The sequence below is a fragment of the Xyrauchen texanus genome, chromosome 18, assembly GCF_025860055.1.
Source record: "Xyrauchen texanus isolate HMW12.3.18 chromosome 18, RBS_HiC_50CHRs, whole genome shotgun sequence".
NCBI lineage: Eukaryota > Metazoa > Chordata > Actinopteri > Cypriniformes > Catostomidae > Xyrauchen > Xyrauchen texanus.
The window spans coordinates 31140282-31155189 of NC_068293.1; the positions used below are offsets into that span (position 1 = coordinate 31140282).

General features: G+C 38.1%; 1 protein-coding gene across 7 annotated transcripts in view; it reads left to right on the top strand.

Moving 5' to 3' along the window:
- Positions 1-14908, top strand: part of LOC127658732 (lysine-specific demethylase 6A-like) — a 98639-nt gene that overhangs the window by 55175 nt on the left and 28556 nt on the right. For 6 of the 7 annotated variants that reach the window (XM_052148184.1, XM_052148186.1, XM_052148185.1 and 3 more), the window contains 4 exons: positions 2002-2056; positions 2529-2563; positions 10408-10501; positions 12834-12960. In XM_052148184.1, the coding sequence (XP_052004144.1) occupies positions 2002-2056; positions 2529-2563; positions 10408-10501; positions 12834-12960 (311 nt within the window). Of the gene's footprint in view, positions 1-70; positions 216-2001; positions 2057-2528; positions 2564-10407; positions 10502-12833; positions 12961-14908 lie in introns of those variants that run through there. The other variant, XM_052148189.1, reaches the window with a different exon arrangement.

Consider the following 14908-nt stretch of genomic DNA (forward strand, 5'->3'; position numbering starts at 1 on the left):
GAGAGAGAGAGAGAGAGGTATAGAGAGCAGGGTGTCATCTCTCAGCTGCTGCTCTCTCTTGAATAGTAATCAGTGTTAGAGAGAGAGAGAATGACACACACACACTGGTAATCCTGCTGCATTATCTTGCCAGTTGAGTGCCTTGGAGAAAGAGAGAGCATGTAGAAAGCACAGTTTGTCAAAGAAGACCAGCTCAGCACAAATGGCTTGCTATGGTCAGTAATCCTTGTTTGTTAAAAGGTGTCTTTGTGTAGCCATAGCTGATAGGTGTGCTTGTGCATGTTTTGTTTTTACCTGATGGCTACGGCTTTGGGGTGAATTGTTGGCATGTTAGTGCTCTGAATGTTAAATGTTTTACAATTAATGTTGATGGGTGCTAGTTCATGGTAACACACTCTTACTAGGTTACACCATCAGTAGGGCTTCTTTTCATTGTGCTGAATTATGAATATGGTATCTGTATTGGTTATTGTGTGTTAATTAGTAGTTATGTACTGGACAAGGAGTGTATGTTTGTGGATGTTTTGATGTCATAACCTTCTTGTAGTCCCCCAGTCCATCTGAATGTGTCTGAGGTCCATTTGTACATTGTAATGCATGGCCACATTCCTCAGATGTTGCTATGCAGGTGGATGGGTTTCCTCCATGTACCTTTATGCGAAGATGGGTTTCAGTGCTTGAAGAAATAATGAGCAGAGGCTTCTCTCCAGACAGGAGGTTTTTGGCTCTGTTTCTTGGTAACTTGGGCTGGTGGGTTTCTTGAGCCTGGAGTTGTCAACTGGGTCTCAATGTTGTGATTATGCTGCTCATGGATTTGACCTGGTGTTTTGATGCCCTGCATGCCGTTTTTTGCGTTAATTTACCATAGACCTCTGTAATGTATCATACTAGCTTTTTCCGTTATGACTTATCACATCCTCTTGACTTTGCTGTTCCGTTGTGTGGCTGGTGACAATTAAGCAAATTTCCCTCCAAATTCTCATTACCTTAATACATCTAGATGTTTTACTTTGGAGGTTTCTGTCTTTCTCAATGGTGATTCTCATTACTGTAATGCAGTTGTGTTCTTAAATTGGCATACATTTAAGGTAGTACAGCAAATGCTACCATGATATTTAAATATTTTAACCATTAAATTAATAGAGCATTGTTTTTTTTCTCACTACAGTAGTTAACATAATGGGTAATGGAATGTACTATAGGTCATGAAAATAATGTCAAAATGCAAAGCGTCTTAATAAAATCAGCTTAATATTCTTTAAAAATGGTCTAATTTCATATTTCTTTTTTTGCTTGTTTTTGTTTTGGGGTTAAATATGACCCAGAGATGTGCTTGACAGGTTTCATGAGATTTACTCATTAAACTGAATAGAACCTTGGCAGCTGGTGAATGCATAGATAGATGATGATTATTTGAATTGTTGTAAAGCAGTTGTTTTACACAACTAAGATTTACTAACGCTTATTGGCAACATTAAACAGTTTAGGGTCATTGTGTCACTAGACAGTTAATCATGTTATTGTTTGTTTGGTGGAATTATGATTCAGATTGTTTTGGAATACATGATCAATGTATGAAAATATTTCATAATTAGCCTCTCTTGTTTTTATTAGATACATTTGGTCAAATCTGTTTTTGATGACATTATGGTGCTCGACACAATAAAAATACTGGTTTGTGTTATAATTCCCATATTGCTAATTCTGTGTTATTAGAGACAGCAGATTTATTTTTTTAGAAGTATAATTTTTTAGAAGTATAATTGTGCAGTTATAAAACTGCACCCTTACTGTAGCCAATAGTAATTTCTTTGTATTGTTCATTTGGTTCATTATGTAGGTAGGTTTTGAAATCTTAAAAAAATCACTTGGGCTTGATTAACAATAGGAATTTCAGAATGGTGGTTCAAACTATCAAGATACTTGGTGCACTGAATCCAATTTCCCTAAATGCTATTAACTATATCCAGTCTAATCAAAGCTTACTTTGTCTCCTTGCAGCATTTTCAGCTGGCTTTGATTGACTCCACACCCTGCACTTTGTCCAAAGCTGAAAGTAAGTATCTTTCACCAAGTATATTTATTTGTAGTCAGTTTAATTTTAGATAAGATCATTCATTTCAGTCACATTATAAAGTGATGATTGGGATCTGTACCATACATTCAGAAAGCATTGTTTCCCTGAGAGAGAGGATTTCAAAGGGAAAAGGTAAAGCCTGTCTTCAAGTATTTCTGTCTACTATTTCTACCCTGCCCTAGACTCTAGTTACCAAGGAAACTGCATGACTGAATTCAGGCATGTATTGCCCTGCACAAGAGCAGTAATGACATGCTTGAAGTGAACTAAGGGCAAGCTAATATTCTTCCCTCCCTGTGTCTGTACACTCAGAACCTTTTCAAAGCTAAAGCTGAAACCATGAAGAGAAAGAACACTGGTCGAAATTTTTACCTAATGTCAGATTTGAATGCACTGTTTCCATCAGAAAAGGATTTACGGCATTAAACAGTTCCTCTTTTTGTTCCCACAGTTCAGTTCCACATTGCTCATGTATATGAAATTCAGGTGAGTGTTCCTCTTTTTGTGTGTGTGTGTGTGTGTGTCAAGTCAATTTGTATAGCGCCTTTCGCCACACACGTCATTTCAAAGCAGCTTTACAGAAGATAAGGCATTAACAGACGAAAAAATCTAATGTCTATAATGTCGATGAATCATCATTGTGTAATTAGCTAAAATATGATTGTTTATAGTGTTTAAAAAATAAGTTATTAAATAATAATTGTATTAATAACCCCGGTGAGCATACTGAAAGCGACTGTGGCAAGAAACACAAAACTCCATTAGATGTTGATTAATCGAGGAAAAATAACCTTGGAAGAAACCAGACTCGCTGTGGGGGCCAGTTCCCCTCTGGCTAACATCATGAATATAATGTAAATATTACTTATGTATAGATAAAGTCATGGTTTAAAATTATTAAACTAAGTAAGTGTTAAGGGTCAGTGTTTAAACATCGATTTTGCTTGAACTATAAGATTAATGACCATTGTCTTTGAAGTCCATCCTGGATTAACTGCAGAAGTTCACATAGGGGCAATTGTCCTTGTTAATTGGCTGATGAAGGCTTTTGTTGGCAATTGTTAGTCAATAGATGGACTACGATCTTGATGCAGGCAGAGATCAGGGATGTGAAACGCAGTTCAACCTGGCCGGTAATTTCGGTGAGGTTCGGTGTGTTCCATCATATACCATTGTCTGAACCTTGGATTTAGGAAGTATCCCATGTCTTATGGTTAGAGTTGGCATCTATTAATCTCCTGAAGCCCATCATAATAGACAAGTGATGTTTGGTTGGCACCGGCTGCATTTAATCATCATTCAGCGACACGTAGCAGTAGAGTCCAACACAAAGTATGAATGGTGCTGGATCCAGCCGGTTCTGGTGACCTCAGGATAGCAGTCCCGAGGTTGAGACAGGGAAACAAATTAAATAATATAAGCATAGATGCCATTCAATTTATTGCAGAGATGTAAATCATGATCAATGTTTCTGGTTCCAGCAGACTAAACTAAAGCAGCCTAATTGTGGGTTGGAGGATAAATTAGGTGTATGCCTGGCTAAATAGAGGAGTCTTTAATCTAGACTTGAACTGAGTGAGTGTGTCTGAGTCCCGAACAGTGTTAGGGAGACTATTCCATAGTTTTGGAGCCAAATATGAAAAGGATCTTCCTCCTTTTGTGGATTTTGATATTCTAGGAACTATTAACATGCCAGAATTTTGTGATCGTAATGAATGTGATGGAATATAGCGTGGTAGAAGATCACTTAAGTACTGCGGAGCTAGAACATTCAAAGCTTTGTATGTAGTTAACAGAATTTTAAAATTAATACGGAATTTAACAGGTAGCCAATGTAACGATGATAAAATGAGTGTGTGTGTCACTCTCTCACACACACACACACACACACACACACACACACACACACACACACACACACACAGTACTGTGCTAAAGATGTTTCACAAAAGCATTTGCCTTAAGATGGTTATTTCTATCTTCAGCTTTTGTGTGTCAATAGGAAATATAAATATTAGACTCTCAAACATTGCTTTTGCAAATATAAAATATTAGAATAGAAGAACAGGGAGCCCTGCAACAATGTCATGTCCCCCACAAAACCCCCAACTGAACATTGTGTCTGTCTGAGGCTACATAAAGAGACAGAATGAGACATCCTGAACCTGAAATGTGGTGAATTCTCAAAGAAGCTTGAAACATCCTATCTGACAACAACCAAGAAAAACTGGATCCTCGTGTACCTAGGAAAATTGGTGCTATTTTAAGTGAAATTTGGTCACACCAAAAATGTATTTAGCTTTTTGTTTACTGGACTTTATGACATTAAGTGATAAATGAAAACTATTTGTCATTCTTTTTTGAAGACATCCTCACTATGCAACAATTTTCACAAATGCCTAAACATTTTGCACAGTACTGTGTGTGTGTATAATATATATATATTTATTTATTTATTTATTTATTTATTTATTCGTGCGTGCGTGCGTGCGTGCGTGCGTGCGTGCGTGCGTGCGTGTGTGTGTGTGTGTGTGTACATACAATGCTTAAAGTGCTGGTACTGATGTTTTGGGGTATACAGTTTTATTGGTTCTTTACAATAACACACAACAGCAGCCTTATTTATCATTTTAGTGAATGAGAAATATAGACACTACACCATAATTTAAAGTAAATGCAATCAAGGCTGTGGGATGCAGATGTGAACTGTCTGTTCAATGTGTTGTACTGTGTTACTTTTACATATTTAAAAATATGTTTTAAAAATAGGACATGACCAAAGACATTAAGACTACAACAAATTGGACAAACTGCCCTTCTGTCCCTCACAGCCTAGTTATTTTAATAATATATTGTATTAAATGAAGTAGCTCCAAGATTATTTCATTCATAGAGAAAAAGCATTTTAAAATATGAAAAAAGATAAGGTACAAGACTCTTTGATCTAATGAGGTAATGAACGTACAGAACTACTCATCCCATAAAGCATTGTGAATGGTCTTTTTTTTTTTTTTTTGTCAAAAAGTTTATCAAAATTTGATCAAATTGTTTTCTTTAGTTTTTTGTTCAGAAAACACTACTACTGTGATTTATGCTCTGAAACTACAACATCCCATAACTAATGGTACTTAGCCTGCAATAATTCATCACAACCCTGCTTGCTGTTTCCATGGCAACACAGATTAACCAATTAGTGGATCTCACTTCAGGATTATGGGTAGTGTAGTACTTTACCATTAATTTGGCAAGTAAACATGATTTCTTGTAAATATAGTTGTAAGGTTTATTTATAATTTTCTCTAGAAATCAGTAAATATTTTTTTTCTGTGTAGACTTTTTACATTACTTATTAATTAATGTTATAAATTATCGTTTGTAAAAGAAACTGGTCATAGAGGTGACAGGGCAATTTAATCGGTCTAGGGGTTTCCTTTGCGCACAATTTACTGCTCCTATCCCAACATAACTACATGATTGATGGATTTGCTTCTAGGATGCCACCTTGGCATTATGTGTGTGACCAGTCAACCAGTCCCCCCCATACTTCCATTTGCATCATCTTACTTGTAGTTTCTGTGATGAATGACAGGCTGTTGTATAGAGGTCGACCGATTAATCGGTCGATTTTTTTTGCATTTTTTACATAATCGGCATCGGCCAATATCCACGCATATCAAGCCGATTATTAGGCAGGCGCATCTGTGGGCAGCCTAGTGTTGTTGTGGAACACGTGTTCGACGCACACTGCCCCTAGAGTAATTTTCCAGCAGAGTGAACAGACCTCATCCAGTGCCTAAGGAAGGAGCTAAGTTCCTTGGAGAAAACAGTAAGGGTTAAATTTGTATAACTTCTTTAGATTTAATTAAAAACTTTTGAAACGTTACTGCCAACTTCAAGAAAAAACGTGACAAACGCGATAGTTGACATGACGTTCGGCTACTTTGGATATTGATAGCGTAGTTGAAGTTGCATTATCACAGCAGAAGGGTTGCTATCATGTCACAATAAGCAAGCAAGAATTTTGCAATTACAGACAGTGAATCTGAGACTTTTATTTGTTCTGTTTGTGTGTCTTATATTTGAGAGGGTTGTCACTCAATGCAGAGAAATAAGTAATAAAAAAATATACCAACGCGCACTATATGCTATTGAAGGACTGGCTTTGGTAAGCTCGGACGTTACCGGTTCTGCTGTCAGTACTGGAGAAATTAAGAAAATACATTTATTATTGCTATAAAGAGAAAGTTATTTTATATCGCCAGCCATTTCTATGTATAATAATATGAAACCATTTGTCTGTGATGCAATTTAGCTATTCGCAGAGAGTGAGAGAGAACTCGCTCACGCGGTGCCACAGCGAGCACAAAACGAGCCCAGCATAATGAGTGACAGAACTAAACATTCAAACATAGCCTGGTTTAGATCTGTGATTATTAGTCTGATTTTATTTTAGATTTCGCCTTCCAAAGATTATAAAAAGAATATTTATACATAAGCCGCATTCTGTCTAGCACAACTTCCTTCCCTTCACAGCGGTGCACTGACATTTCTCCCTAAAACTCAAACTTAACGTCAGAATCAGCACGATCGGTGATTGTTGTAAAATGCAGTCTAGCTACTGTTGCTAAATTGCGGGACGCGTTTAATAATAAAAAGATCGCAAGAGATACAGTTCCCAAGGCGGCGCACTCTCCGAAACACACCGCAAAGAGACAAGCAAAGTATAGGCTATTTTGGGTTTCATGCGTCTAAACGATCAACTATACACAAAAATATGTCAAAACGACCGGCTTGGAGATTCACTTAAACACAGTTTATGTCTTAAATGGACGTAGTTATGGAAATAGTTGGGGAGAAAATATGCTGCATCAGGAGCCTATTAGACTCGGTCTTAAAGGGGAAGCTGTCTATTAAACGTGTGACGATTGAGCCACTGCGAATCAAACAACAAAAGGCAAAGAGAAAATCACTTACAGCTCTTGAATGAATAACTTCTGCATTAATAAGCATTAATCTATCTATGATAAACTATGCAGTGTTATTTTACAATTGATTACTTTATTAGATTTCTTTTTAGACCACATCTGAACAGTAATGTTAGTAGACCTTCCTGAAATAAAATTTTATATATATATATATAACAAAAAGAACCGTTAAGAATACCGTTAAAGTACCGGATCGATAAGCAGTATCGGTAAGATAGTAATACCATTAAAACCTTAACGATACCCACCCCTAGTTATGCCTGTGCTTCTCTTGGATGCTCTGAATATTGGATTACGTGTCTGGATTGCCCCTTAATTAAAGCTGCATTTGGATCTCAACCTTCGTGTCTCGGAGCAGTTCGTAACACCTGCTTTGTTTATTTAATATATTTGTTATACATTATTTATACAATAGGTTTTTACATTATACATTTTTTATTTAAGTGTACAAGTGCAGATTGGTCAAGTGTTCAATAAATGTATTTGTTGAGAAATGTTGTCTATCTTAAGTAATTATGTGTGTTACATTTTATCTTTCAAATAAAAGGTTCAAATAAGAGGTTAAAAACAAGCACATATCGGCCAAAATAAATCGGCAGCATTAATCGGCCATTGGCCGACCCGGATTTCAAAAGATCGGCATCGGCCTGAAAAAACCAATATCGGTCGACCTCTACTCTTGTAACCCAGCCAGCTCTTTCTATTTAACCGGGATAGTTGTTCTCCAACCTTGTTGTTTTGTGTTAAAGAGACAAAACGGAATTGCAAAAGTACAATTTTCTGAACACCTCCCTCCCTCCCGTCTTACATTTACATTTATGCATTTTGGCAGACGCTTTTATCCAAAGCGACTTGGAGCCCTTATTACAGGTACAATCCCCCCGGAGCAACCTGGAGTTAAGTGCCTTGCTCAAGGACACAATGGTGGTGGCTGTGGGGATCGAACGGACAACCTTCTGCTTAACTAGTGCTTTAGCCCACTACCACTCCCATTTGGTCAGAAAAACAAACAGCCCTGCCTTATAGATGTGTGTGCATATTAAACTGGGATAAGAAAACTTAATAAAAATAATTATTATTTTATTACTTGAAGTTTATTTTATATAGCACCTTTCTTAAACCCAAGGTCACTTTACATGAGAGCAAATACATGAAATATAGCAAATTTTATTTTACAAAAGCACAATATTTTGTTGTTATTGTGAGTGTACACAAATAAAAATAGACACTTTATAGTCTCTAATGATGTCTTACACTTATCTGTATGCCCCAAAATGACGGAGTATTTGAAGTTGTTTCCGCTGTAATGACGAAAATATCCAGCAGGGCGCGTCCGTCGACCCCAGAGGGTTAAGCACTCTAGCTGCAGAATCTTGCATGTTTTGAAGGTGATTTAGGGTCTTAGTGGGTAAACCAAATAAGCATGAATTGCAATAATCCAATCTAGATGAAATGAGTGCATGGACTAGTGTTTCTGCATCGTTCGTATTGAGTACTGGGCGGAGATGGGCAATATTGTGTAACTAAAAAAAAGATATATTTATAATGTTGTTAACATGAGCTACAAATGTGAGTGATGTTTGAAAAATCACCAAAAAAAGTTACAAAAAGCAAGAGAGGGCTTGTAAGGAAGGTCTGAAGAGCGCAATACCAATGATTTGGGGCTCATCAAAATCTCAGTCTTCTCCGCATTGAGCTAGTAGTTAGTAGTTTGCATCCAACCAATGTCTTAAATCATGGAGTCACACAGATATTGATGGTGGTGGGAATTGTTGATGAGATATACGTAACATAAATCTGGGTGTCATTTGCATAACATTGGAAACTAAGGCCATGTTTCCTTATAATTTTGCCAAGTGGAAAGACATAAATTACTAAAAGAAGGGGGCCGAGCACTGACCCTTGAGGGACCCCTCTTAAAACGGAAGCAAATGATGATTTGTAATTCTTTTTTGAGACAATCTGCTGCCTCTCTTGTAGATAAGATATGAATTAACAATAAGCAGTGCCGGAGATGCCTATAGCTTGAAGACGAGTATGAATGATTTTATGGGAGACAGCGTCAAAAGCTGAGCTAAGGTCAAGTAGAAGAATGTTGAGTGAACTTGTGTCTGCATAAATGAGAAGGCCATTTAATACCCTTAATAGAGCTGTTTCTGTGCTGTGTAGTGGGGGAAAACCTGACTGAAAGGGCTCGAAGAGATTATTAAATTTCAGGTGTTCCTGAATTTGGGAAGCAACCACTCTCTCAAGGATCTTGGCCACAAATGGAAGGTTGGAAAGAGGCCTATAATTCTCCAGTACACCTAGGTCGGCACCAGGTTTCTTTAGTATAGGGGAGACATTGGCTGATTTAAAGCTAATGGATCAATACCAGAAGCGAGTGATGTATTAATCAGGTTAGAGATCGGAGTAGTGATAGCATGATGAGAACATTTAAGTGCAATTCAGGAGTATACCAAGGAGAGGAATAAGAGGAAGGAACCAGTCTACACTTGACAGGTGTGTGGTCATCTAAGATGGAGGTAATTGTTGCATTGTGTAAAGAAAGAAAGAATTTCATCAGGGCAGGAAAGTTTTAAAGAAGTTGAGCATACAGAATTTCTGATAGAATCAGTGAAAGATGACAGTTTGATAGATTTTATATATTACGATATGATAGCTGTTTTTTGCTACAAGATTTGAAGAGATAACAGCTGAAACGAAACTTAATGAGCTTATGATCAGAAAAACCATCCTAAGTTCCCAAAACTATTTTAGTATTAAACAAAAAGACACTACACTTTTAAATGCCGGTTCGCTGCCTTTTTTCTTAAATTACAAGGCCAAAAGCAATAATGGCCACACCAAACAGCCTACCAATGCCTCTCTTTTACAATTGGTTGAATTTATTATCCACCACCACACACATATTGGATTGCTTTTATGTTTTATGACCTGTGTTTGTTTGGAGTTGTGTTGCTCTGGTCTTTTTGTGAGGCTCTGGTGGTCGGCCATCTACTACACTAAAGATCATTGTCAAGGTCACCAAGTAAATCAAACACTTATTTTGAGAGGGCTTCTCAAGTTACACTGATACAGAGCATGTCTGTGTTTGTCTCACTTAAGTGTAGTCTGGCCTGCCCTGTCCTAGACTGACCCTCCCCCTGCATCTGTCTTTGTATTTGTGTGTCTTCTCCTGTGTCTGGCCTGGTCAGTTAAGTTTTCCTCTCTTCCTGGCCTCCACTTTGAGACTGGACGTAGTAGTCAGTCAGACAGGGCCCATTGTGTTCACTCAGAGGGGCAATTTAAAGTGCTGACCCTTTTGTCTGCTAAAACATCTCTGCACACTCTGTCTGTCTGCAGAAGAAACACCGCATCGCAAAGGAAGCTTACGAGAGTCTGTTACAAACAGAAGATCTTCCTGCACAGGTGAAGGCAACTACGTTTCAACAATTAGGTGAGTATTTTTTACAGCTGTGAAGGATTCCCATAAGAAATATACATGTTTCCAATTATGCTCCGCTATAAAATATTTAATTGACCTACTGAGCCTTGATCCAGTTAGCACAAATGATGGAAGTCAGGAAAATGAATTGGTCAAAATGTGTGGAAATCAGTAACTAAAGAGAAAATGAAAATAGTTTAAAGTACATTACTTGAATTATTTATATGCTTGCCATGTGAGTTCAGCCTTTAGCTTGGCAAAGAACAGTATCTGCTCACATTTTCAAAATTTCCAGCAATACTTTTTGTTGGAAAATTTAGAATTCTGTGCAATGGATTTGTCTTTGCTGTCCAAGGTGTGCAAATTTGGCTGCAAGAACTGATAACTGTGCTGGTTGCCTTGGGCTGAGGTAGTGTAGTGGTTAAATATCTAGGCTAGGTTGAAAACCTGAAATTGGAAAGCTGGTTTCAATGTCACCGAGTTAAAAGCACCCAACTCCAGGTTGGATCTGTACATTTACTTTGGATAAAAAGGATCAACTAAATATTAAATAATCAAAAAACATATTTGTATAAGCTCTATGCACTGATGAGTGTGAATTGCACACTAGTGCATCCTTAACCCTCTGGGGTCTGGGGATGTTTTTGGGCCCTGGAGAAGTTTGACATTTGCTTTAAAACATATTAATGGCTAAAGTCTGATAACACTGTATTCAGCACAAACTGGGCTACAATAATATATGAGCAATATGCATGTGCATGTTTATATTTTTGAGAAAATAATGTTTATGCATGGTTAAAAAAAAAAAGTCTCTGAAATAAGGCCATATAACACATACTAAACATTTGTTCACAAGACTTTTGAGTACTGGGACTTGTAGCCTAGAGTTTTTGCTACAAAATGACGTGAAAACCATTCCCCCCCCCCCCCCCCCCATTGATAATAATAAATGTTTCTTGAGCAGCAAATCAGTATGTTAGAATGATTTCTGAAGGATCATGTGACACTAAAGACTGGAGTAATGATGCTGAAAATTCAGCTTTACATCACAGGTATAAATTGCATTTTAATACATATTATATACTGTATTATATAACTTGCCTCGGGGGCATTTACCATTTGCATTGATCGCCTCAGCACATTATAGTATGAATAGCACCCTCTGCACGTGGGTGTGATCACATTAGGGATAAATAACTGAGCCAGGAGAAACTGTACATCGCTTTGTTTCATGCTGCGGCTCAGGTGGTAGTGTGGGTTGTCCACTAATCGCAGGGTTGGAAGTTCGATTCCTGGCCTCCACATGCCGATGTGTCCTTTGACAAGATACTGAACCCCAAGTTGCTCCCAATGTCAGGCTAGCGCCTTGCATGGCAGCTCTGCCATCGTGTGTGTGTGTGTGTGTGTGTGTGTGTGTGTGTGTGTGTGGTGTGTGGGTGGGTGGGTGGGTGAATGAGACTAAGTGTTAAGCTTTTTGAATACCGCTAAGTTTAAAAAGGCACTATATAAGTGCAGACAATTTACCATTGCAGGAGAATATTGTTTTATTTTGATTTGTTTTATTTAAAAGTTTTTTTTAGACATATTTTTCATGTTTGTGTGAAAAGAATTCGCGGAGTTTCGGTTCATTTTTGTGACTCGTTTCAGGAATATGCTTGTTGTTATTGTGAGTGTACTAATGATGTCTTACACTTATTTGTATGCCCAAAAATGACAGAGTATTTTAAGTTGAGAAGCCCTCTCAAAATAAGTGTTTGCTTTTATGCTGAAAAAATCCAGCAGGATGCTCGGGCACGTGTGTCGACCCCTGAGGGTTAAACACCATCTCTACCTCATCACGCTGAGCGTCATTCCTTCACCAGTCTGGAGAGAAAACAAAAAACAGTTGCCATAAAACCATTGCCACGTTGCCTCTGGAATTGTTGGCAATGATCTGGTTGCTGTAGTAACGGGTCCCGGGCACAGGTGCTTGCCACTGTTATTAAAAGCTCGGCTGGGATCAGTGCCTGAGAGAAGCCATGCCACATGGGTCTCGCTCTCTTTAACCGCTGACTGGGTGGAAATTTAGAGGAGAGGGTCTTTTGGACAGACCAATCTCTGCTGAGACCTTTTGAAGTCGCTGGTGGTAGAATCCGTCCCCCCCCCCACCCCATCTCCCCTCCTTACCCTGAAGACGGCAAACTCAAACCATTTGCTTCCTTTATGAGAGCCTTTTTAACAGCCTTTACAGCACACAGGGTGGCTTAGTGTTGAAGGAGACTGTTCAGTTATTGTTGGCATTCCAGTTGTTTAATTGAGAATGCAATATCTGATTTGATCCTCATGTTTACCGTTGCTTCTCCAGGCTGGATGCATCACATGGTCGAACAGTTGGGAGATAAAGCCAACAAGAACAGCTATGCTATTCAGTGTCTGCAGAAGTCCCTAGAAGCAGACCCCAATTCAGGACAGTCTTGGTACTTCCTGGGCAGGTAAGCCGAAATTGCAATTTACAATGGATTATTCTGAATACAGGGTTCCCCACATACTGGAAAACCTGGAATTTTGCAATGCATTTTTCCAGTCATGGAAAAATACCTAAATGTCCTTGAATAATGATTTGTCCTAGAAATTATTAATATAACCATTTGTCTATGTTGCTAGCAAGGTTTCCATTACAAGCACAAAAATATTGTAACGATCTGGCTCTGAATAGGAGTCAAATACACACTTTTTTTTTTATTTTTTATAGTTTTTCACTGCTGGCAGTTGTGCATTGTGAAACAACATTAGCAGTTAAGGGCTCTTGCACCCTAATGATTGATTACAGCAGCAGCCATTCGTGAGCTTGGCAATCGAGGTGCAACCGAGGCAGATCTCTTGATTGGTTACAGCTACGACCAATTGCGTGCTTTGCTTCAGCGGCGCATGCAAAGGAAGAAGCGGCATTTGTGAAACTTCTCATTCTTAAACAAACTGAATTGCCTGGTACTTGTACCGACCAACTGAATGGGAGGGGCATGTTGTGTTCATTTAATTCAGCATCAGCATGTGAGTCTACCTTGTTCATCGAGAGAAAAGGGTGGAAGAGATATTAATGTGTAAAATGACTGATGTTTCTGCACGTTGAGGGGATGTCACATGACTTGTGTCAGTGCTGCCGAATACATTGAAGTCTATGAAGTGATGCGTCAGCATAACCTTGCCTCCAACTTCACACAAGTGTTTCACACACTTTTTGCCTCACAAATGATGTCTTTGAGAATACAAAGCTACATCGAATATTTTAAAATGGTTCAAATTTATGAAGAGATGTTGAACGTCTCATAATTTCCCTCTTCGTACTTCCGACATGCAATGCATTTGCAGCATTCTTTGATGCAGCATAAACTCTAGTCAGTTTGTAGGCACCCTAATGTGGAGGACAAAGCACCGCTTGACGCTGGTGTTTAGCGGAGCTTTGACGCCTTGATTCAACTTGTGTGAAATGCACTTTTCAATGACGAAGGGACATCATTGAAACTCAAAGGTATTGTTATTGTGCTATTATTGTTGTCTTTTCTGAAAAGTCATGTTCAGCTGTTTAAACTCCATAGGAGTATGATACAGTACATCTGCTTTGTTTTTATAATGCTTAGTCATTCTACTGAAGTCAGTAGATTTGATATGCAAATTTTTATAATTTAGAAGGTAAGAACGTTATTGATACTCATTATGATTATTATTATTATTAGACTATTATTGTTGTCTTTTTGGATGAAAAGTCATGCTTGCAGTTCACAAACTGAGTGGAAATTATAGATCTGCTTTGTTCTTATAATGCTTAAACACTATAAAGTCTCTTGGCAGAGTTCAATCGGGAACATTTGAAATGATTCAATGACTCGCTCTCATAGCACATTAGACTTTCATTTGTTGCCACCTAGTGGCATCTCAAGAACGGGTCACTAAACTAATCAATTACACTATGTAACACTATTCTTGTTCCTGGGTAGTAAGTGTTATTTCCTAATTGCTTATGCCTCAAAAAGTATAGAAAATGGCTATTATTCCCTACAAACTTTGCTTTTGTGACCAGAACAGCGATATTTTGTGTATTTAGTCTTTTCGTTCACATAAAATCAGAAAAACAACATATCAAAATTAACATGTATTTATACTAAAGTTATACAAAAATGACTACAAAAGATTTAGAAGCGAGTAGGTTTTCGAGATTTACGATTATCCTGTTTATAATTTTCACGAAACCCCCAAATGTAGTCTCCCATCATGTTCTCTTTGTACTGTCCTTGGTAACCGCCTTCAAAGTCCAGTATATCCTGATAGAAGCACTTGCCTTGCTCCATGTATGCTCCCCTGTTCTCCTGGAATTTATCAAGATGAGCATCAAGGACATGGACTTTGAGGGAGATCCTACACCCCATTGTGCTGTAGTTCTCC